This window comes from Xenopus tropicalis, chromosome 4, assembly GCF_000004195.4.
Source record: "Xenopus tropicalis strain Nigerian chromosome 4, UCB_Xtro_10.0, whole genome shotgun sequence".
In the NCBI taxonomy this organism is placed as follows: domain Eukaryota; kingdom Metazoa; phylum Chordata; class Amphibia; order Anura; family Pipidae; genus Xenopus; species Xenopus tropicalis.
In genome coordinates, this window is record NC_030680.2 from 68,469,066 (window position 1) to 68,491,302 (window position 22,237).

The following is a 22,237-nucleotide window of genomic DNA, read 5'->3' on the forward strand; positions in this document are numbered from 1 at the left end:
GTTATCAACCCCCATCTTATCAGTTGGTATGTGGGGGGCAGTGGCTGAAAGGTGCATAAATGTGGGCTGGACAGTGGTCAAGAGAGCAACTTGGGTGGAGCAACTTGGGAAAAGAACCTGGGAGGAGCACCTGAGGACTGGATGTGAGACAGACCAGAGAGGAGGCCATGGCAAGGAATCAGACCACCATGTTCTTTGTTCATTGGTAGCTATAATGTAGATTTTGTCATTAATCTTTAAATGTAAATAATGTATAAATATTGTTTTGTTAACTAATCTTTTCATTGTAACCGTCCATTGATTTGCTACTCAATATATTCATTTTAATATACACTTATTGGTGTGGGTTATTTGTCTGCTTCTCAAAAGAACCGTAACCCTAGTAAGAGGGGTGATTGTTAATATTATATTATTATTATATATAGTTCAAATCTTACAGATGGCGAATGCAGGCAGGAGAGCAATGCATGGCATTTAATTCATATTTATAAGTGTATATTATTGTGTAGCAAACCAATCGATTGTTTTGTTTTGTGTTGTTTTAGTCTTTGTTTTAAGTTTAAAAAAAAAAAAAAATGGATGTCTTAGCTAAAAAGATTGCCACGGTCACGTGCTCAGGGGAGATTGTTAAGTGTATGCAGGGATCTCCAGATCCATGGGCTAAGGCTCAGGCGTATGTGACCAGGGCAATACAGGAAAAATGCATGTCTAAAGCAAAAGGGAAATGTGCACTGGTTTTTGCTGCCTGCTGGATAGCAGAACAGTATAAAACTCTAGCGGTGCAGAAGGAGAATCTGGAGGAAAAGATTCTTTATTTGAATGATACAATTGATTCTCTGAAATTTTCTGTTGAAAATGCTGCTGCTATGTCCATTAGCAACCAGCAAACAATGGCAGAAAACAAGAAGGAGATTGCGCAGCTCAAACAGAGGCTGAGAGATGCAGAGGGCACCATTAAAAGTTTGGTTGCAACCTCAACCAGCAATGTAGGGGCTGATAATTCAAAATGTATATCAGAGATTAAAGGGTTAAAAACTCAGTTAGGAGCAAGAAGTCCTGTATCAGTGGTTAATGGGCAGAATAATACTAAAAAGGGTAGAGATCTGTCTGTTAATGAAGGCAGTAGGAAATGTGAAACTGCAAGTGAAGGTAATGTGACTAGTTTAGAATGTACTAGTCATGCCAGGCCTTCTAAATTGATTTCTAATTGTGCCGAGTACAGGACTGATAAACTGAAAGACAACAGTCCAGGAAAACAGGTTTCTAACCCCCTGCAATCTAGGAAACAGCATAACAAGGAAAGGGTGTCTGCAATACAGGCTTCTCTCCCTGCTAAACAGACTTGGAACAATTCAGATAAAAAACATACAGAAAACAGGGCGAATAGAACCATAAATAAAATAAACACCAAAATACAGAAGCAATAGCACAAAAAGAGTAAAAGCTGAAAAAGACTAGTACACAACTACCGAATGTATAAGTTTCTTTTTTATTGTTGATATGTATAAAAATATGATGTTCAACTAAAACAATACAAGTAACAAATGTGCAGATATGACTAGAAAGTACATGAAAATGAGAAGAAAACCAATGTACAAAAATGTATCTTTCTATGATGTTTCTATGTTTGTCTAAATAAAGCTTGAATAGAAAAAGAAAACCATAAAAAAAAAAAAAAAAAAAACATACAGAAAAGAAACTATTTAGGTGCTATGTGTGTTCAAAAGTTGGGCACATAGCCAGGTATTGTACCCTGAAACACTATTGGAATGATAATAATTGGTACAATGAAAGAGAGAATTGGAATTCCTCTAGGTGGGGATTTCAAAAGAAAAGTAGGAATGGGAATTCATGGATCCCATATCAGGTTCTTAAAACTCAGAAAGAAAGGCTGAGTGCAGAGAACTCTAGTCTCCAAAAGGCATGGGGAGCATTTAAAAAAGAGTTGGAAAGTATCCAATTAGAACTTTCTCAAATTAAAGGAAGAAGGGCTAATGAGAATAGAGGAAAACAAAATGTGAATATGCCCTAACGTTTTCCCTTCACCAAGTTTATATTTTACCGGATAAACAAGGATTCAAGATTATGTAAAGGAGAAGTCCGTGCCTTACCTTGTCCTGTGGAAAAAAAAAAAAAAATTATAGAGGACCTTATTTGTTTTTTTTTCCTTTTTACACAGAAGGAGAAGCCTCTAGATTGGTTTGGTACAGTCAGGTTATACAAATTCAAAAACATTTTTGGTTTTTAATAGTTAGAATGACCTGCACTGTAGGGAGTAAAATGGTTGCTGCTTTAGTTTAGTAAGAGAGTAAAAAGCACTGAGGCACAATTTGAATTTTATTTTTGATATGATTTGCCTGAGTCAGATTTTGTTTTTTTTCACTCTTTGTATTAGCAGCAAAACGTTTGTGACATTTTTACATAGATTGCATGCTGCTTGATAACCTCGATATATGTTGTGTATTTCTGTATCAAAGCAGTATTCAGTCTATAGTTTTTTTTCTCCAAAGTTTGTCTTTTGTTGTTTTTATCTTGAGTTTGATGTTTGTGTAAAATCTTCAAGGTGGGGTATTTTAAAACCAATTCACTTCACTAGTCTGCATTATAGTTACCAATCTGGTTTCTAGTACTTTGTTTATGTTTATGGTCTGTCTGTCCAAAACAACCAACCAGCTAGGCCTAACAATGATGCTCCTTACCTCTATGTTACTCTATTTTAGATGATCAGGCAGGAAACTGAGGTGGAAATACTGAGACAAAGATGACAAACATCTCACTAGTGATTTGACTAAGATAGTGCTGCACACTTTAGTGTAGTTTATCTTTTTAATTTCCTGAAGTCAGTATTGGTTATGTTCACACCTATCGCTGAATTGAGGTGCTAATCCCAGCTATGATGATTAATAAAATGTGCCACAGAGTTTCTCACCCTACCCCACAATAATAAAGTATTTTCCCTGTGTGGTCTCTTTCATATGGTAACCGTGGTAAACAAAATGTGTTGGGTGTTGCAAACACCAAAGTGTAAAGGCCATGGGTTACTGCAGAGGCCTAAAATGGGATCCAGCCCAGACATGGGTGGAGTAGTGTCACGTGGGTAAGTGGTGAGTACAGCACACAGACAATGCAGCAAAGTAAGCTTACAATAGGCCTATTTATGTGTATTTTAAATGTGTGGTGGGGACAAGGCAATGTCAAAACCAGGAAACAACACAGGGGACAGGAGCAGGAACGCAGGAAACAAAACAGAATTCAGATCCTCTAGTAAAAAGAAAGCTTGACCTATAATGGGCAGTGTGTAAGTACAGAGGTTGGGATTTTATAGGCCAGCTGAAGATTAACTCTGAACAACTGTAGCCAGAACAGCCGAACAAGCCTGGCCTACTTTAAAACTAAAAGATATCAAAAGTGAAAACCAGGACCATACCCACCTGTTTATATGGAGCAGTGGTATAGTAGACTGAATTAAACCTGCGAGTCATTGGTTCCCGGGGAGGATGTTACAGGGAGAGACCCAATGGCACTGATTTTTGCTAATGGCCTTTTGCATCTTTGGTCTTTCTGCTGTAGGAGAAGGAGATGGATCAAGGATAGGACAGGAAGCAAAAAGAAAATTTGTTAGGCAGGCAAAGCTATACACTGCATACAAACAAACAGGAAAGCTGTCACAGACACTGGGAAACAACGATTTGCTGTAGCAAAGGTAGAAGTCTTAAGATTTAAAAAGGTACATACAGAAAGATATTATCAACAAGAAATGATAACTGGACAGACTCCAGATTATTCAGTAGTACATATGAACATCATAAATTCAAACAGTAAGTGGCCATTTCCCTCTTCTAAAGATGGCCACAAAAGTTAAAACCAACCACGGGTAGTGTTAGAACCTGAATCAGTATCCAAACTTGTTTTTATTGGCCACTTTTCCTGGATGAGCCACAGTGTAGGCTCAGTCTTGTATTTAATGATGATACATTTACTTCCTGTCATTGCCTTTCTTGAAATACACATATTATTAATTTGTAATTAATATGTCCAGCTGCAGATAGTTTCCCAGTTAATAGGGCTTGTTAAGCCTAGCTCCCTGTGCCCCTTTTTCTGTGGTCTATTCTTCAAGTCCTGGATCTCTCTGATCTCCTGGTTTTGAAATATGCCCTGATCATGGGTTTCCTCTTGTTCCCTGTCTTGACCCTTTACCCTGTTTTACAGCCTAGTGCTTGTATGGAGAACTAAATCCTGAGAAATAATTGGGCTACAAATGCTGAACATTATGTTCTGGACTTCTCTAACAAAATAATATCCACATTTCCAGTCGTAGGGCACCTTTAAAGTAATATCTGCTCAGAAGACATTTTATGTACTTTAGATCCAAATTTGAAGATTGTAGATGAAAAAGGAAACCTTTATTAACCTTATTGTTATTTTTAAATTTTTTGTTTTAAAAATGCTGTCATTTTGGTCCACAGAACCAAGAATATTTAAAGTTCCCTGGATGAATCTATCTAATAAATGTATTTTAATTTATATATAATCTATCTAATTTAATTATATCTATCATGTATCTATCTATATCTATCTAATTGTATAAACACCATTTAAACAAATGTATGAATATCATAACAAGAAAGACATTTAAAAAATCTGCAGTTTGCATGTTTTATTTGCTGCATCAGAAATAACAAATGCTTGGGACACTATATAAAGTGTCTGACTCAAAACATAACAGCACAATCCTGTTTAAATGATTTAAGCATTCAACTAATTGACACTGGTGTTTTCCCCGATCATGTAAAAATTTATCTAAAGAGTGTATAGAACTTTTTTAAACTATAAACCAAGTTATAAGTTCCTTCTTTATAGTAAAGGGCAGAGGAATGAGAATCAACTGCCATAGAAGTTAATGGTGCTGGGAGACACTGCCCCTGGCTTGAAGATCAAATAGAAAAGTAATGGCTTCTCAGTAGGAGCCCTGAAAATTCTAACTAGATAACAAGTAGTGACTCTCCACTGATTTGCAGCTGAGCCAGGCAATCGATTTATAACTCTTTGATGAGAACAAGACGAAACCTGAAAATGGTTGGAATAATCAAATGTTTAGTTACTTTTTGTCTTTCTTGAATAAAGGTAGACCAAAAATTCATAAAAAAAAAAGATAATTTGGGATGTGTGGTATGTACTGAGATCAAACTAGGACACAGGTACAATCTTCATTTAACTACATTTTTTTCCCTTTAAAAAATGAATTTGGAGAAGTCATTCAGATAATAAATTACAGTTCATTATATTAAGCTACAAGTAATAAAAATGAACCTAACATTTAACTCAGTAACTTGGGCAAATTCTGTTTAAAAGTTGGGTGGCTAAAGGGATAATTTATATTCCTGAGGCTAAGCATGATTTAGAAATAACCAAACCACCCAAGACAAGTCCTAACTGTTCACCATGTATACTGAACATTTGAGTGTATAGTAGTTCATTTGTGTTGACAATATCTCTAAAAATGCTCAAAATAAGTCCCCACTTTTCATGTAACATCATGTTTTAAGCGTTACTTTACCCAAGGAGCGGTTTGGGACCAAAAGGAAAATAATTTGGGAATAAACAAGAGCAATCAGAAAAGTATAACAGGTTAATGCAGGACACAGGGGGCAAAGAAGCAGGACAGGCTGGAGCGGAATGGGGAGGGGTTGAGAAGCAGTAAAGACGGAAAGAGGCGGCACATGCAGAAGTGGAACATATTGAAGTGAAACTGAGTGGTCAGAGAAGCAGGACAGGCTAGAGCAGGATGAGTGAGAAGAGAACCAGGACAAACTGAAGTGTTGTGGACTAGGTGGAGAAGCAGGACAGACTGGAGTGAGACAGTTTGGTAAGGGACCAAGTGGGCAGGGAAGCAAGACAGATGTTATATCACATGTGATTAAAAAAAAACTTTATTAACTTTATTTAATCTCAAATTAGAATATGAAATTTAAGACTTGGATTTGTTTAAAACCTATAGTGGAAGATTTGGTATTTGGTCGAAATGCAAACAAAATGATAGATTCAGCTTATTCTGATGCAATTAATTAGAGTTGAACTAAATAAGTGTCAGTGTTATCATTAAACACTACCCCTGGTGACACAAAGTGGAGAAATGGTTGGCTTTACCAATCAAATGGGGAACCATAATAAAATTCTTAAACTAAAAAAAATATTTCCATATCTAAGAACCAAAATGACCATTTTGCTATTTTATATTCTTGATTTAGCCGCTATCCTCCCCCACCTAAAGAATGCAAGTATCATTACCATTTGTGTACTAAGTTTAAACTCTGCACAGAGTTGTATTATGTTGGTAAACTCTGATGCAAATCTACTAGTCAAAGGGTTGCCAAATACATTTGCCAAAGCAATATTACATTTGCTCAAAAGAAAACATTTTCACAATTATTTGCATTGTGCAAAAGTGTTTGTTAATAACCTTTATTTTATAATATATAGAATCTCACTGACTACAATTACTCAAATTCTACTCTAAGTAACTCAATACATTGAACTAAGTTTAATACAGCCAGTGTTAATAAGCGTTTGCTTACCAACTCATAAAATTGGTCTAAGTGCCTTGCCCTTCACTCTGAGATTTTTTAAACATTTTTAAATATCAAATGCTTCCTTATGCCCTAATGTTTAAAAAAGGTTAATTTCTTTAAAATCTGATTAAAGGAGAAGGAAAGTCATTTTGGCATTTCACTGTCAATAGATTTGCCACATTAGTGCCACCTAGAACAATATATTTATTCTGCAGAAAGCTTTATCATACCTGAGTAAAAGCCCTAGAAGCACCATCTGTTTGTTTAAGATTGCAGCTGCCATTTTAGCTTGATCTTCCTAGCTTCCTGCTGCAGCTCTAGAAGTTGGTAGCTTAGATTACACTTTCCTAGAGTGAGTTTTATGAAATCTTATGGAGAGAAAGAGAGCTGTGCAGATTCTGGCCCTAGGAATGAAGGATTTTTCTGAGAGAGGACGTCTGATACTAAAGAACATGTTTACAAAAAAGGAGACAAGAAATCCTATGTTTCTTTTGATAGAGGACTCTGAGTGCTTATGGCTGTATTTACATAGACCTGATTGATAAAGCTTAGTTTTTACCTTTCCTACTCCTTTAATGACCAGTTTCATATCCATAGTAAATTCTCATAATCCAACTGACTCATAGCTTTCATAAATAATATAAATAACAAAATGGAAAATACTGTTTCCAAGAAATGTACTGAGAGAATAGAGAATTATATTTTATTCAGTTTACTGTGTATTTCTAATCATGCATGGAGACATTACCATTATTTACTTTAAATGTTGTGCTCTGTTTTTATTGTTTGTTTAAAACAAAATAGATTAAAAGAAACTGAATCAATGGATTGTCAAAAAAATGTTTTTGATATCTGGTATTTCTATTACAATCAGTATTAGTAATTACGGTGCCAGTATTTGAATTAATTTCTCAAACTTGTCATTTGGCAATCCTTAAAAGAGTATTTGTCTAGATTGTTGAAAAGTGAAATAATGAATGTCAAAAATCGTTGCCTCCTCCTTGATCTTGTTCTGTTCTCAGAACATAAATTATGTTTGCAACTGCAGGTTTTCCTGATTATCAAGTTGATGTAGCTCCCTGTAAAATATAAAGTTTAGCTAAGATTGTAATTCCGAATGTGATCAACACATATTATGTACTTAAAGGAAAACTGTCATGGGAAAACAAAATTTTGCAAAATGTTAATAGAGGTTCTCCAGCAGAATGCTGCATTGGAATCTGTTTTTAAAACAGATTTTTTTTATATTTAATTTTGAATTTCACATGGAGCTAGCCATATTCTTAATTTCCCAGGGTGCCACAGCCATGTGACCTGTGCTCTGATAAACTTCAGTCACACTTGAGACTGCTCAGCTGCAAGTTGGAGTGATATCCCCCACAGCAGCCGACCAGCAGAACAATGGGAAGGTAGCAAGATAGCAGCTCCCAGTAGCTATGAGAATAGCACTCAATAGTAAGAAACCCAAGCCTGGCTTGGGACTCCTCCAGTTACATGGGAGTAGGGGTGACAATAAATTGCCTGAAAGCAGTTCTAATGTGCAGCACTGGCTCCTCCTGAAAGCTCAGGCTCAGGCTCAGGCACAATGCACTGAGATGGCTGCCTACACACCAATATTACAGCTAAAAAATACATTTGTAGGTTCAAGAATAACATTTGAAATAGTGTGTAAACTGAGTAATTTAGAAATAAAAAGTACATTATAAAAATCTTGACAAAATCCCTTTAAATACACCAAACTGTAAGGGGCAGATTTACTAATCCGCAAATCCGAACCCCGAAAGGGAAAAAATCGTATTGGAAACGAAATTTCGCAAAAATACCGATCATTAAGAAAAAACGCATTCACAGTTATTAATTAAAGTGGAGTTAAGTGGTCCCACAAGTACAAAATGTGTAAAAGGACAAAGAACGCACCTAGGGGGGGTTTAAATATGCTGAAATTTGCTCCAAAATCACACATCTGCCATCTGACCAATGAGATTGCCCAATTCTATAGTATCAGAAAACTACTTATCAGAGCTTTGTGGCACAGAAGAAATGGATTGGTCTCTCACAGAACTAAACTTCTACTCTATATAAAGACAAACATTTGAGTAATAAAAAGAGTCCATCTCTATCACTGGATACTGAACTGGCCACCCTCATCTTATGCCCTAGGTCCCTTCAATTACATACATTTCCAGTAATGAAATATATTTTTTTATCATTAATGTTAAATAGTTGTGGTCATTTTTGACTGTTATCTTTTAACCAAATCAAAGACCAACAGAAAGACCAGACCTACAAACAGAAGGGAGGAACACAGCAGGCGAAACAACATAGTCATTCCATATGTTGCTGGAACATCAGAAAAACTTAGGAGAATTTTCAACAAACATCGCATTCCTGTGTTTTTCAAACCCAGCAACACCCTGAGACAGAAGCTGGTGCACCCGAAAGACCCAACACCCAAGCACATGAAAAGTAATGTGGTCTATGCTGTCCAGTGTAGTGAAGAGTGCTCAGACTTATACATTGGGGAGACAAAACAACCTCTCTGTAAGAGAATGGCCCAACATAGGCGGGCAAACTCCTCAGGACAAGACTCAGCGGTCTATCTACACCTCAAAGAAAAAGGTCACTCTTTTGAGGACAGTAACGTGCATATTTTGGACCGAGAGGACAGATGGTTTGAAAGAGGTGTGAAAGAGGCCATTTATGCCAACCTGGAAAAACCATCCCTGAACAGAGGAGGGGGCCTGAGACACCGCTTGTCACCAACATACAATGGCGCGTTGACATCCTTACCCCGGCAGTTTCACAACAGTTCACACTTCCAGTCATGTACTTTGAAGGATTAACACCTTCATCAATGAGAATCTTGGTACCATTGTGATTGGATCATACCTTCTTACACCTGTCAGTTTCAGCTAACACCTAACTGAACAAGTTCAATGGAACCATTGTGATTGGATGTCTGTGACTCTACTACCATCAAGAGTTTAAATACCGGGGAATTCCCTACCAGTCATTTGAACTGAAGAAGCCACTCGGATGAGTGGTGAAACGTTTTCAAGAAAAACTCAGAAAAGTCCAGTTGTTTTAGACTTAATTCTACTAGATACTGTTATCTTTTAACATTTTTTGATCTTATGGTACACAGAATTTCAGATTCAAGACATTCTTCCTATTAATGAACACATAACTGTTTTATTGCTTTACTAACAATCCGAAAGAAAGTGCTCTTGTAATTCTTAGTTTATTTAGTCATGTCATACACAGCTTTGTTAATATTCTCTTAATAAAGCAAGTTCTCACACTGTTTACAGTGACTCGGTCACTTACCTTTTTATTGACTTTTGTATAGCCTTATATTAGCAATGTAATTTGCTTTACCAGTGTCCACGCACAACCTGCATTGCACATGAGTAAAGAAATACAATATTAACTAATCACACTTAAACAATCATGACAGCAGAAGGTTTATCTTGCATCTTAGAATTGAAAAGCCTTCAAATGCTTGTTTCAGCATCCTCTTAATCCCGAACGAATGTAGCCAACTAGTCTCTAATGACTACTAATAACATCTGCTTCAGTCACCCTGTCTAAATATTAGCAGTCTGCCCATCTCCAAAGAAAGATCAAAATTGGCATATTTTATTGAGGGGACTGGTTTCTCATAGAAGTCTGGGATACCTGCAGAAGTCAGAGATTAAAAAAATTAGAAATATAGACATTTGTGTGGAGAATCATAAGACCACTTACACATATTTAAAAGTAAAAATTAAATGCATGTAACACATACAAAATGAGATTTATGTTGAAAAACAGTGTAAGTTATACAATATTCGAAAACTTTATATTCAGTCTGAAAGACGTTTCACCAGTTCAAGTTTAAAATGATCAGTTAAAGTAGTGCTAAGATGAAATCATTATATCCAGGAGAAAAAATGTCATTCTATGCTGATAACCACCCAACATACTCTGATAAAAATACAAATGCCTATGTGCCATTTGACACTGTGGCTCATGTCAGGAAAACGCCACTCACAGACGCGCCTGACACCGGGACGGGGTACAAGGGGTTACACTCAGTCACCTTTCACACAGGTTAGACTAACATCAAGCACCCCCAAACAAACCACCGCCCCAAATACAACTATTCGCTGCCACCATCTATCATTAACAGGCGATAGAAACCTAGTTACCCAAATATATCATACACACACGTTCCTACTGCAGTGAGGGATAGTTCTACTACTTCCACACCAGCAACCACGGTTAATTTACATACACACTGCCCTACTGACAGTCCACTAGCTAATTAGTATACACACAGCCAAGCAGTTAATACACCTCTAGGCCTGAGCAGTCATACATGTTACGTGGGAATTGATATAGAGCCAAAGGACAGAACTTATTAAATTTTATATTTAATATTACCAGGGTAAACAGTGCATTAAAAAGATGTTACAAAAGAGACATATACATGCAAAACAGTCAAATAAAAGGGAATAAAAACACAGAGAAAACCCTAAGTACATTACCGAGTCATCTGTTGTGTCCTCTGAGGCAAGAGTTTGAAAGTCCTGAGCCTATCCCCCAACATAAGTTGCATAAGTTGAGGCCTCCAGAATGAGCTAGAGAATACCTGGGCATGTGTGCTTTTTATGTGCCGCTGGGCCCCTCATGAGGAGGGAGTGCCCAGGGGCTTGTCCCATGACCTCCCCCTGTAGAGACCTGTACTTCTCATGCCAGTTTCTTTTCATATAATATTGGTACTTGCCAGTACTCAATATTATTATGAAAGTAGGGAATTGTTTTAACCCAGATATGGGCGATCAAAATGATACCAAACATGAGGGGTCTCCTGTACCAGTCTCTCCGAAACTATCCCTCCTAACTGATGGGTATTAGTGATGGGCGAAAATTTTCGCCAGGCATGGATTTGCCGCACGTCCAAAAATTGTCGCCGGCGTCAAAAAAGAATAGTTGCGGGCGACAAAATAATAGCCGCGGGCGACGAAACAATAGCGCGCGACAAAATAATAGCCGCGGGCGACGAAACAAGAGCCGCGCGACGAAACAAGAGCCGCGGGCGACGAAACAAGAGCCGCGGGCGACGAAACAAGAGCCGCGCGACGAAACAAGAGCCGTGCGACGAAACAAGAGCCGCGGGCGACGAAACAAGAGCCGCGCGACGAAACAAGAGCCGCGGGCGACGAAACAAGTGCCGCGGGCGACGAAACAAGAGCCGCGCGACGAAACAAGAGCCGCGGGCGACGAAACAATAGCCGCGCGACGAAACAATAGCCGCGGGCGACGAAACAATAGCCGTGCGACAAAATAATAGCCGCGGGCGACAAAACAATAGCCGCGCGACAAAATAATAGCCGCGGGCGACAATTTTTTTTGTCGCACGACATTTTCGCCGTTTCGCGAATTTTTCGCCGTTTCGCGGATCTTTTCAAAGATTCGCGAATTTTCCGGCGAAGCGAAACGGAACAGATTCGCTCATCACTAATGGGTATAGGAAGTTCCTGTTTGGTATCATTGGGAAGCATGCGGCCCCCTCATAAACCATATATGATTTATGAGGATATGAACCCTAAAGCAGAGGAGATATGGACCCCTTTCTATAATCCATATTTGTCTGATAGCTGCACCCCCCCCTGCTGTTCTAGGCCCACAATTGACTTCTTTGATCACAGATCAAAGAAACCAGCTTCCTGCTTCCACGGGCTGGCCCCGCATTGTCTGATGAAGTCTGATGATGTTGTCACCTTCCACAGTCCCTGAGTGTGTCTTTAGGGGGTATTTGTGAATTACCCCCTACTGGGGAGGGTTTCCCTCAAACGTGGATTCCAACCAGACTTTTGAAAATTTTAAATCTATGTGGAGCCTTACTGCTCCAACATGACAGCTCATTTTAATGTTGGTCCATAATTCTCTAAAATTTATTTTTCAGAGATCTGACTGATAAATATACATATATAATATATACTGACTGACCTGGGGATTGCATTGAACTCAACTGTCCTTTAACTGCTTTATTACCCACTAGCCCATATGTAATAATAAGCACAGGAGCAGTAACCCATAGCAACCAATAAGAAATTTGCTTTTAAACAGGTTACCACTCCATCATACCTTCTGATTGGTTGCTATGGGTTACTGCTCCTGGACAAATTTAGTGCCTTTTATTACATAATCCCTTTAGTGTGAATTAGGTTGTGATTAGGTAATAGATTTAAACTTGAATCTATAACTGCAAAAATGTTTTTACGTATCTGTGCAAAGGACTATTGGGCCTGACCAGATGATTGTACTACTGATGTGGCTTTAACCAGAGATGTTGGAAAACCTTTGATGTCCTGCAAAGATATGACTTGAGTCTGTTTGAAATTGGCAGTGTGGCTGGATAGGAGATATATTTTTTATATTTTTCTTGTGTATGTTGGTTATTATCTATTGCAACAAACATTGTATCCATGCTGTATCAGAGCGTGTTATACTTGTCTGGATTTTCACTGCAGAACAGGGATATGTTAATCCAATTTACAGCCATTTATCAATTCACTTGCATCTACATTGGTTTCTTTTTACAAGGACAAGACTAGATTTCTAGTTACAATGCATATATGTGATTCCTGAAGACAAAGTACATGACACACCATCCATTTAAAGCAGAAAGACTTCTGCATAAAACACAAGTTATGGTAGAAAAACATTGCCAATATTCTTTACTAGATGTTTCAGCTATTAAAGCAAAAAATGAAAAAACTTGAAAGTGCCCTGTCATGTTATTTACCCACAATGAGATATTTCAGCCAGAATCCAAGGGTGAGAAAGAGTTTCATAGCCTGAAACATGTCTTGAGAGCAAATGAGGACTTGCAGTATAATTCTGACCATGGCCCTTCTTTTTTTTTTTTTTTTGCTGTTTCCAAATGTGATGCTGTCTGCAAACACTAATATAATAAATTTCATTCTTTTTATCAGTATGTAAATACTCACAGGGCAGCATGCACAGTACAATGATGTACAGCATACAGATACTGCATAGTACTGTGATAATATTACACTGACTAGCACATAAATCAGTGCAGAGCCACACAGTATTCTCTAAAAAAATGCAGTGTTTTATCAGTATATGCCGTATTTGCCAGATTTCTACAGCTCATCACGTTTATTATCAGCATACAGATTCATAGCATCATTACCCAGCAGGGAACTCTCATTATCTGAGTACCATTACTAAGGATCTTTATATATTGTGGCATGTTCATTATCAATGCAGACAGCACCATTACTATGGCCCTCCTTTATTAGCAGCTTAGAGTTACTGAGCACCATTAAACACAATGACACTCTTATAATCAGTATAAAATGCAAAGCATTATTACTTCATTATTACGGAGGGTGGAAAATTCCTAATTAATTTACTTAATCATATTTTATTTATTTGCTTAATTGTATTTACCATATTATGAAGCATGATATTAATAAGAGCATACATACTTGTTAAGTATATTGATATTATATTCCCTTGCATTACAGTATGCCATGCTTGTTATCAGTGTACAAAATATTTATTTCCACATGGCAAATCTAATATCTGTTTAGAGAAATCCCACCAATAAAAACGTTTAAGGCATTTATCGATACAGCCACTCCACTGCTGTCAAGCAAAGTAATCCCAGCAGTATATATTAAGCTGCTATGGTCACTTAATAAATACCAGGTGCTGGGGGAGTTAATTATGAAGGTTTACTGACACCTCAGAGATGTATTTACAAGTATTCCTTGATCTCTGTAGTGTTATTAACTCATCAGTGCTAACTAGAACTGTGACCAGATATACGTCCTAAAAACAGATTGTCTGCAGCGAGTCCTAATAGGCACTTCAAATAAAAGTCAGGCTATTTTTGAATGAACTGAGCACCTGGCCTACAATGTGTGATTTAATCGGCATGTTTAAGCAATATGTCAGGTTCATTATCACTATAAATGCATAGCATCATGATCAGGTGTAAGAGTTTTAATCACAGCAGAGAGTTCATCATAGACATAAATATACATAGGAGGATGTAATGAAAGGTAGAGCCCATTTCTCACGCAGTGTTCTTGTTCTATTATTTGTTCTACAAATTCTTCCTACAGATCAATTACTGTATATTTGATTCTAAATGCTTTGAATGTGTAACTTTTATGTAGTTTTCTTGCAATTTCCCCACCCCTCTTCAGCAGTTGCTGTTGCTAAGGAAACAAATGTCATGTCCCGCATCCTGAACAAATATATATTTTTTTCAAGAATGACTGTTTGTAAGGGGCCTACATTTGATGAAAATACACATTAAAAATCCTGCTGTGCCTAAATAAGCATCCATAAAAACTATATTATGGTGCCCCATACAAGAAAATTATCTAAAAAACACATCATACACAGTAACATCACTAACATTTTGTACTCACTTACTGGAGTGTCACACCGCTCTCAGCCCTAAGTGACACGTGTGGGGGGATAGGAACAACATGGCATATGTGGAGTTGAGGAGTATGTCGGGTAGGGACAGAATGGATTGTGTGTGGGTATGGAAAAATGACACATGTGGGGTAGGAGAGAGATAAGTAGTTTCCTGTCCCCCAAAACAGAAACAGCCGTTGAGGTTCTCATACTGATTAGCAGAATTTGTGTCTGTGTAGGATGGAGGCGATGAACAGGCAGTGTTAGGGCTCACATATGTGTTCCCCTGCAATGCATCTTTCAATCATTCCACCACAAGGGGACATGTGAGTTAGCACAGCTGGAAATAGACTGCGTACTTATGACTTTGCTTGCAGGAGAATGTATGAAAGAGCCACTGCAGAAGGCTCCCTCCACCAGCAAGCAGCTCATAGAAAGCAGAGAGAGCCTGGCTTATCCAAATGAGTATAGCAATGAGGTCAGTCCCCCCCTAAGACCCCAAACCCAATGGTCCCAGGAAAAATAGAAAAAAATATATATTGTCAGCGTTCAGTCTGCCTTTAAAAGTGATTTTACAATAAGGTGTTAGTACCACACTTTGGCCAAAATATGTAAGCTCACGTGCCACGTCAAGGCCCCTCATTTTGAGTCCAACACTGCCTATTAACATTATAAGTCTGTAGTGTTGTTGACTAATCCCAGACAACTACTGGTTGTCAAATAGTAAGTAATCTTCTATCCAGCCTTACTTTACCATTCGATCCTACTCATTATCTCATCACATTCCACCATCTTACTAAATCATTCATAGGGTTCAGGACTTTTGGATCCCCATTTCAGCTGGTCCAGTGGAGTTGTTACAAATTAAAATTAGCTTCTTCATTCTGCCTCAATCATAAGCATTTGCATTCTATGATCATTAAGATACAACTTCAGCTAGAAGAGAGGGCAACCTCTCTGGGGTGGATTTATTTAGTAGCTAACACATCCCAGTCCTTCAAAATATACTTTCAACATTGCCCACTGTAATATATGTCCAAGATGCTCCTTTCACACGTCAGAAGAGTTAGAATGGTGGATAACTTTATTGTTACAGAAGACAATGGATCCTAGAAATATGTTAAGGCTGGGCAACCTAGGGCTTAGATTTGAGAGGACACAAACTAATACTACTTTCTGCGTAATGTCCCTTTCATTCTCTTACACCATAATATACAGGTGCTCAACACTGCTACCAAGGTGGTCACTTGTCATATGAGGACATTAGTTCTCATGTAACAAATGTCCTCTTGTAGTTTGTCTTTTAGAAAGCAGGGAATTGCAAATGGCAATAAGAAACTTTAAATATCTATTGCTGCCCCTCCTAGATAAGTGTAAGCTGTTAAATAGAATTTTAGATGACAATTGCAGCTTAAACTAAAGCAATGAAGCTTCCCTTAATAATAAAAGTAATATAAATTGACCCTAGTATAAGTGTATATTTAATGGGTAGCTTAGATTATATACCACAGTAAGGCTGTAACTGTTGTGGATGATGAATAGTCTTTGTAGAACACTATATAAAGAATAGTAATAGAATGTCATTATTTAAATAGAACTTGATATCTGATATTGAAGCTGTTAAAAGCCACTGGAGCTCTCTCTATTGCCTGTCCAATCTGCTATATTTAAGCAGTTATTGACTTCTGGACATAACATATCAAGGAATATGGGCACAACAATATTGCTGGAACGAAAATTGCCACAGTCACACATTGCCAGCCCTGCTCTTGTTAACTTATTGATAGCTAAGAGGATGGTGAGGATCTGCCAACTGTGCTGGCAATTGGGTTTGTGTTTGGGGGGAAGCACTGTCATTAAAATCCAGGGCTGCTGATTGATTCCTCCTCCCTATAGCTGATCATTCCAAATGTATTTATACCCCATTGCATTGCAAAGTATAAACCCCTTGCCATATCATATTCACACGAAAGTGCTAAGAGGGTAAGGTCCTACCAATGAGTTTCCCTAGGACATCCCACCAAGCATGGCATCTTGCAATTTACTTGTATTTCCACAATCTTTGCTTGGTGTAAAAAGAGAAAAAAACAAAATGACACTGCCGCCAATTTGTATATGTGTCTTTCACATATACCTGGAAAGTAATGAGCCTGAGTTAACTAGTTTGATCTGTGACCAGGTGACACCTTCTCCTGTTCAACTAGCTTGCTGGTCAACTGAAGACCTCAACCGTATTCCAAATAGTAGCTAACAGCCTTTTAAAAAAAATCAATAGTTCTTTAACCTCGGTATCATACAAAGATGCAATTGTAAAACACTGATATGCTCTGGAAAATGTCAGTCTATTATATATTTTTATCCTTTACTATTATTGCCATATTTAAAAAAAAATTCTATTCTAGACAAAAGCTTAATGTTATTGTCTAACAATGTTTAGTGTTTTGCTTTCTCACAAAATGCTTCACACTTTTTTAAACTCATATAAGTGCTAATTTATGAGTGCAAGTGCGATTTTGGGGACACGTAGCCATATTTTTTACTGACAATACAGGATATTTTTTACTATGTCACGTAATGGTGGCCACGATGTGGCAATGTGTCAGACACTATTGCGTTTGATAAACCAAAAGGAACATAATTGTATAAGATTTCATTGTAGCTAAAATTTTCATAGAGGTGATGGTGTCACTTCCAGCACGTGGTGTTAAAGTGTGTGTGTGGTTTAGTGTGTAATTCTTTGTGTGGAAGCCCAGTGGCCTATTGATGCAACATACTGAGTGAACCCTGGAGCTACCACCATGTTCAGGGTGATCGGTAGTTTAGAGGTAGCTGATATTTTCCTTTTAAGTTTACATAAAGGCATACACTATAGAATATTTAGTTGTGTATATCAGTTGACAAAAGTACTATGGCGTTAAATCTATATTTGTGTTGACTGTCATTATTCCTGTGTGGGAAATGTAACTCCCAGTAACTATTGACAATATAAAATCTAGTTACAGTCCAAATATTTTAAATCTTAGGGGGTCATTTATGAATACACCCATAAGTGCATTGGTCATATTGATGCACATCATAAAGGTACTTGTGGCCAAACACACTCCTGTACTTCCACGTGGTTACTAATGCTTCTATCCTGCCCCTTCTAATGGTTAACAACTCCTCCAGGGTCCCAAAAGCAGGTTGTGTCAATAGATGCACCAGATATGTAACCAGTGAAACAGATGTAAATGCTGTGAACCTACGTTCCAGAAGTGATGCAACCCACACTAGATGCATCGGTTTTGATGAATTATATGCAATTGTGGTGAAGGCAATTCAGAATAAGTCCACAGTTAGGCTGAAATAATGAAAAGAAACATTGGATTATACATACAAAACATGGTCATTGATTTCAAAAATTCACATTGACCATTCTTATCTTCCTTTTGCATTTACAAAACCCACCACCATTTCTTGCTAGTGCCTCCTTAGCATTATTATTGTTAGAATTAATTGCCACAACCAGCCTCTGAGTAAATACAACCTCTGCAGGTAACATGATTTTGGTTACAGTTATCAAAAATAAAGATATATCCTAGACATTTTTACCCCTTGATTAACACAGGGTCGGATGGGTTCAGGCCAATACAGCATTTTTCCAGTGTGTCACTGGACAGCTTGTTTTGGGTAGAAATGGGGTGACTTTTTGTCGACCAACACATCACTACAATACATGCATGATTTTACTTGTGTCTGTTCTAGCATCACAGTAGAACTTCATCCAAAACCACATTGAAGGTTTATAGAAAACAGAATTATATTGCTTTTTTTAGTTAATGGGTGTCTGGGCTACAGTAATGATACAGAAATATAGCTTTAATCTCCCAGTACACTGTACTGTTATTAGTGTGCCTGCTTCTGTGTATGACCAAAGAAATCCTTGGTGACCTGAAATATAATTTCTATTTGGCAGCAGGGTTTATTATTTTAATCCAATTATAATCATGGTAAAATATCTCTTACAATAAGGGTTGACTTTTCTACTTAGATCTGTGAAAGTTGTAGTACAGTACAACGTAATTGGAAAGTTAAGATAAGTGCCCCTCTTCGGCAAATTAGAGAGGCTTCAGATGGGGTTTTTTGCCTTCCTCTGGATCAACTAAAAGTTAGGCAGGTTATATATAGGCATTATGGTTGAACGTGATGGACGTATGTCTTTTTTAAACCTAACTTACTATGTTACTATGTGTAAGGGGGGGGGGGCTTGTGTGAAAGTAGTTGTAAATAATGTCAAATATGTGAAAACAGCGTTAGAGTATAATTTATTAGGTGCAAGAAAGTTTAAGGGATTTTGTCATGATTTTTATGGTGTAGTTTATATTACAGTAAAAAGTAACTATATTAGCAGTAACGAGTGACTGAGGTTGGAAAACTAAGAATATGGGTAACCCCACATCACATTTTAAAATGAAATATAAAAAAAAATCTCTTTGCTCTTTTGGAAATAGATTTCATTGCAAGATTCTGCTGGAAGAGTGCCATTAACTGATGCATTTTGTAAAAAACATATTTTCTTTTGACGGATTCCTTTTAAGTGTGTAGGTCCTGCATGCAAAGGGAGCACTTGAAGTAACTCCCCCAAAAGGGTCTCCTTGTGTTTGTGCAGCCTAAACTTTGCACCTTACTCAGCAAAACAAATATAATCAGATATTCTAAGCAAAGTCGAAGTACAGAGGAGCATGTATTGACACAAGTACCATGTGAGTAGCATTTGGATGAATGCAATTTAATGTGCAATTTTTCACTTGCATTGTACCTTGCATTAGTAAATGAGCCCTAATGTATCATCAATGCCAAACAACGTAGCTTTTACATAGTCTTTATTGGATGTAACATATTCTTCACAATAGATACTCAATTAACTGGTATATTTACAGAACATTCTTGCACTTCCTTAATTATTTTTTCCTTCTCTGTTTACTGTATTAACTGGTTTCCAATGTTAATTATTTCACCAGGATTGATTTCAATTCAGCCTATTAACAGTATCTTATTTAGGAATATATTTTATAAAAACTTGTTATAAACATTGTTGTAGTAAGCATTGTTATAGAAGAGACAGTTGTAATGCACAGGGTATAGACGGGATGCAGCAGAAATATACAGAAAAAACAAGCCCTTTAAATTCCCAGTGAGACCAGGGCATGGAACCCCACAGACAGACGATCCCCTCATACTTGTTTGTCAGCCCTCATTAGCCAATCATAAGCAATGAGACTGCCACTCTTTGTCAGGGCTGCTCCTGCCATGAGTTAAGGTAAGAACCTTGCCTTGCAGTGAGCGGCCAGTTACCAGTGGTGGCAAAAAGTTGCCTCTGGTAACTTTAAGGGCAGTGGCAGACAGGGAGATTAGTTGCCCGTGACAACGAAGATTTGACTAATCTCCCCGAATGTAAATCGCCAGTGGGATGGCATACACGTCGCTGCGATGTCCCAAAGTCACCCGAAGTTTCCTCTCAAGACAGCGATTTACATTCTAGCCAGTGGGATGGCATTGCGGGGAGATTGGTTGCCCAAGGTTTCCTCTCAAGACAGCGATTTACATTCGAGCCAGTGGGATGGCATTGCGGGGAGATTGGTCGCCCGCGACAGTGAAGATTTGTCGGCCGCGACTAATCTCCACGTCTGCCATTGCCCTAAGGGTATAGACAAATGGAGCTACATAGTAACAGCTACTTGTCACGGATACTAAACACCAGTAAATACCCTGCCATAGACAATACTGAGAATTGCCTCTGCTAAAATACATGTAGAGACAATTATCAGTAAATGATCAGCATTGTCTATTTCTGTAGCTGCTACTAGTAGTTGTGTGTGACTTCACCTAAAGTTGTAAGCGAGGAGCGGGAAAGAGGGGGCAACAGCAGCCCCAAAATCACCACTGTTCTTTGTGTTACCTTTCATTCATGTAGTTTTTTTTTCTATAATGAAGCTACATAGCGGTGTGAACATTAACCTGAGAGACCTCTGAAGTCTTGCCCTAAAATCCAAATATATATTTTGCTTTCAAAAATTCAGTTTACAACTTTAAAACATTTACATTTGGCATTCATGTCTCCTAAAGAAAAGTTGAAATCACATATTTTATAAAATAACCTCTCATCTTCAGTCTTGCAACAATTCAGGGAAAAGTGATTTCACATTGAAAATTGCCTCCTTGTTTAAGATGCATTCAGAGCATTGTTCTGCCCTCTTTGGAGCTGATCTATGGAGCATCCTCAGGGGAGAAATTTCCAACTGCTATTTGTTCTATCACTTTGCACATTTGGGAGATGTATTATGTGCAGTGTCTGTTTCTCTCTAATGTGGGTGTTTATCTGCCTCTACAAATTATTTGTGTGGATAATCAATAAGGAACCAAAGACATTTTGTGATTATGGGTTTCCTTTCATCACGACCTTCAAAGCGAAAAGTGGAGATTAGATTAATACATTATTTAACTAGGCAGTGTGCCTTTCCAAATAAGTGCAATTGCTGCTGTCATCTAAGTAAACTTACATATCCTTCTCAGGGCAAAGTTGAACACTCTGATGTTTAAACCGCTGGCACTAAATTATCTATTATACTTTGCCATTCAACTTTTTATAAAGCAATTTCCAGTGCTGTGACATTATTGTGCTATGCAAGGCTGCACAGTCCATTTATCTGTAAGGCTATGCAGGCCATTCCTTAGTGGTGCTGTGAAGTCCATCGCTATGTGAGGGTCTACAGTCACTTGCTCCACCTGTAGGGCTACACATTTCATTGTTCTGCAAGGCTATGTAATCTGTTGTTCTCTTTAGAGTTTTTTTTTAAGTGTTGTAAGGCTTTGTAGTCGATATTCTGAAAAGCTGTGTAGTTATTTTCTATGTGAAGCTCTGTAGTATATTTGTCTATAAGAACGCATAGTTCAGTTCACTCTTAAGGCTGTGGAGTCAATTACTCTGTTAGACAATTCAGTCTAGGAGCATAATTACAGAACTAGCGGACCATGTGGCTCAGTAGGCTTGTGGTTTCATAAAATGTATTAATTCCAAAGTTTATTGGGACCTAAAATAAATTTTGTTTGGGACCCACTGTCTGCTAGTTACATTATTTGTTCAGTCCAATGCTTTTTAGGGATGTACAATACATTTCTCAGTGGAGAGCTCCTATTTATTTCTATGTAAGACTTCCCAACAATTTCAAATGTGCAGATCA

At 37.8% G+C, this 22,237-nt stretch overlaps 1 protein-coding gene across 1 annotated transcript; it reads left to right on the plus strand.

Moving 5' to 3' along the window:
• Positions 1-358: 358 nt before the first annotated feature.
• Positions 359-2,665, plus strand: LOC116410406. The gene is made up of 2 exons (XM_031900804.1): positions 359-1,365; positions 1,686-2,665. Exons 1-2 carry the CDS (start codon positions 576-578, stop codon positions 2,030-2,032), a joined length of 1,137 nt encoding a protein of 378 aa, XP_031756664.1. The 5' UTR covers positions 359-575; the 3' UTR covers positions 2,033-2,665.
• The last annotated feature ends 19,572 nt before the right edge of the window (positions 2,666-22,237 follow it).

Bases quoted from the DNA above. Each gene is read 5' to 3' on its own strand.
- LOC116410406 (XM_031900804.1), top strand. From the start codon at position 576: ATGGATGTCTTAGCTAAAAAGATTGCCACGGTCACGTGCTCAGGGGAG. The intron at 1,366-1,685 runs ATACAGAAAACA...AAAAAAAAAAAC, and splicing joins GAACAATTCAGATAAAAAAC to ATACAGAAAAGAAACTATTT.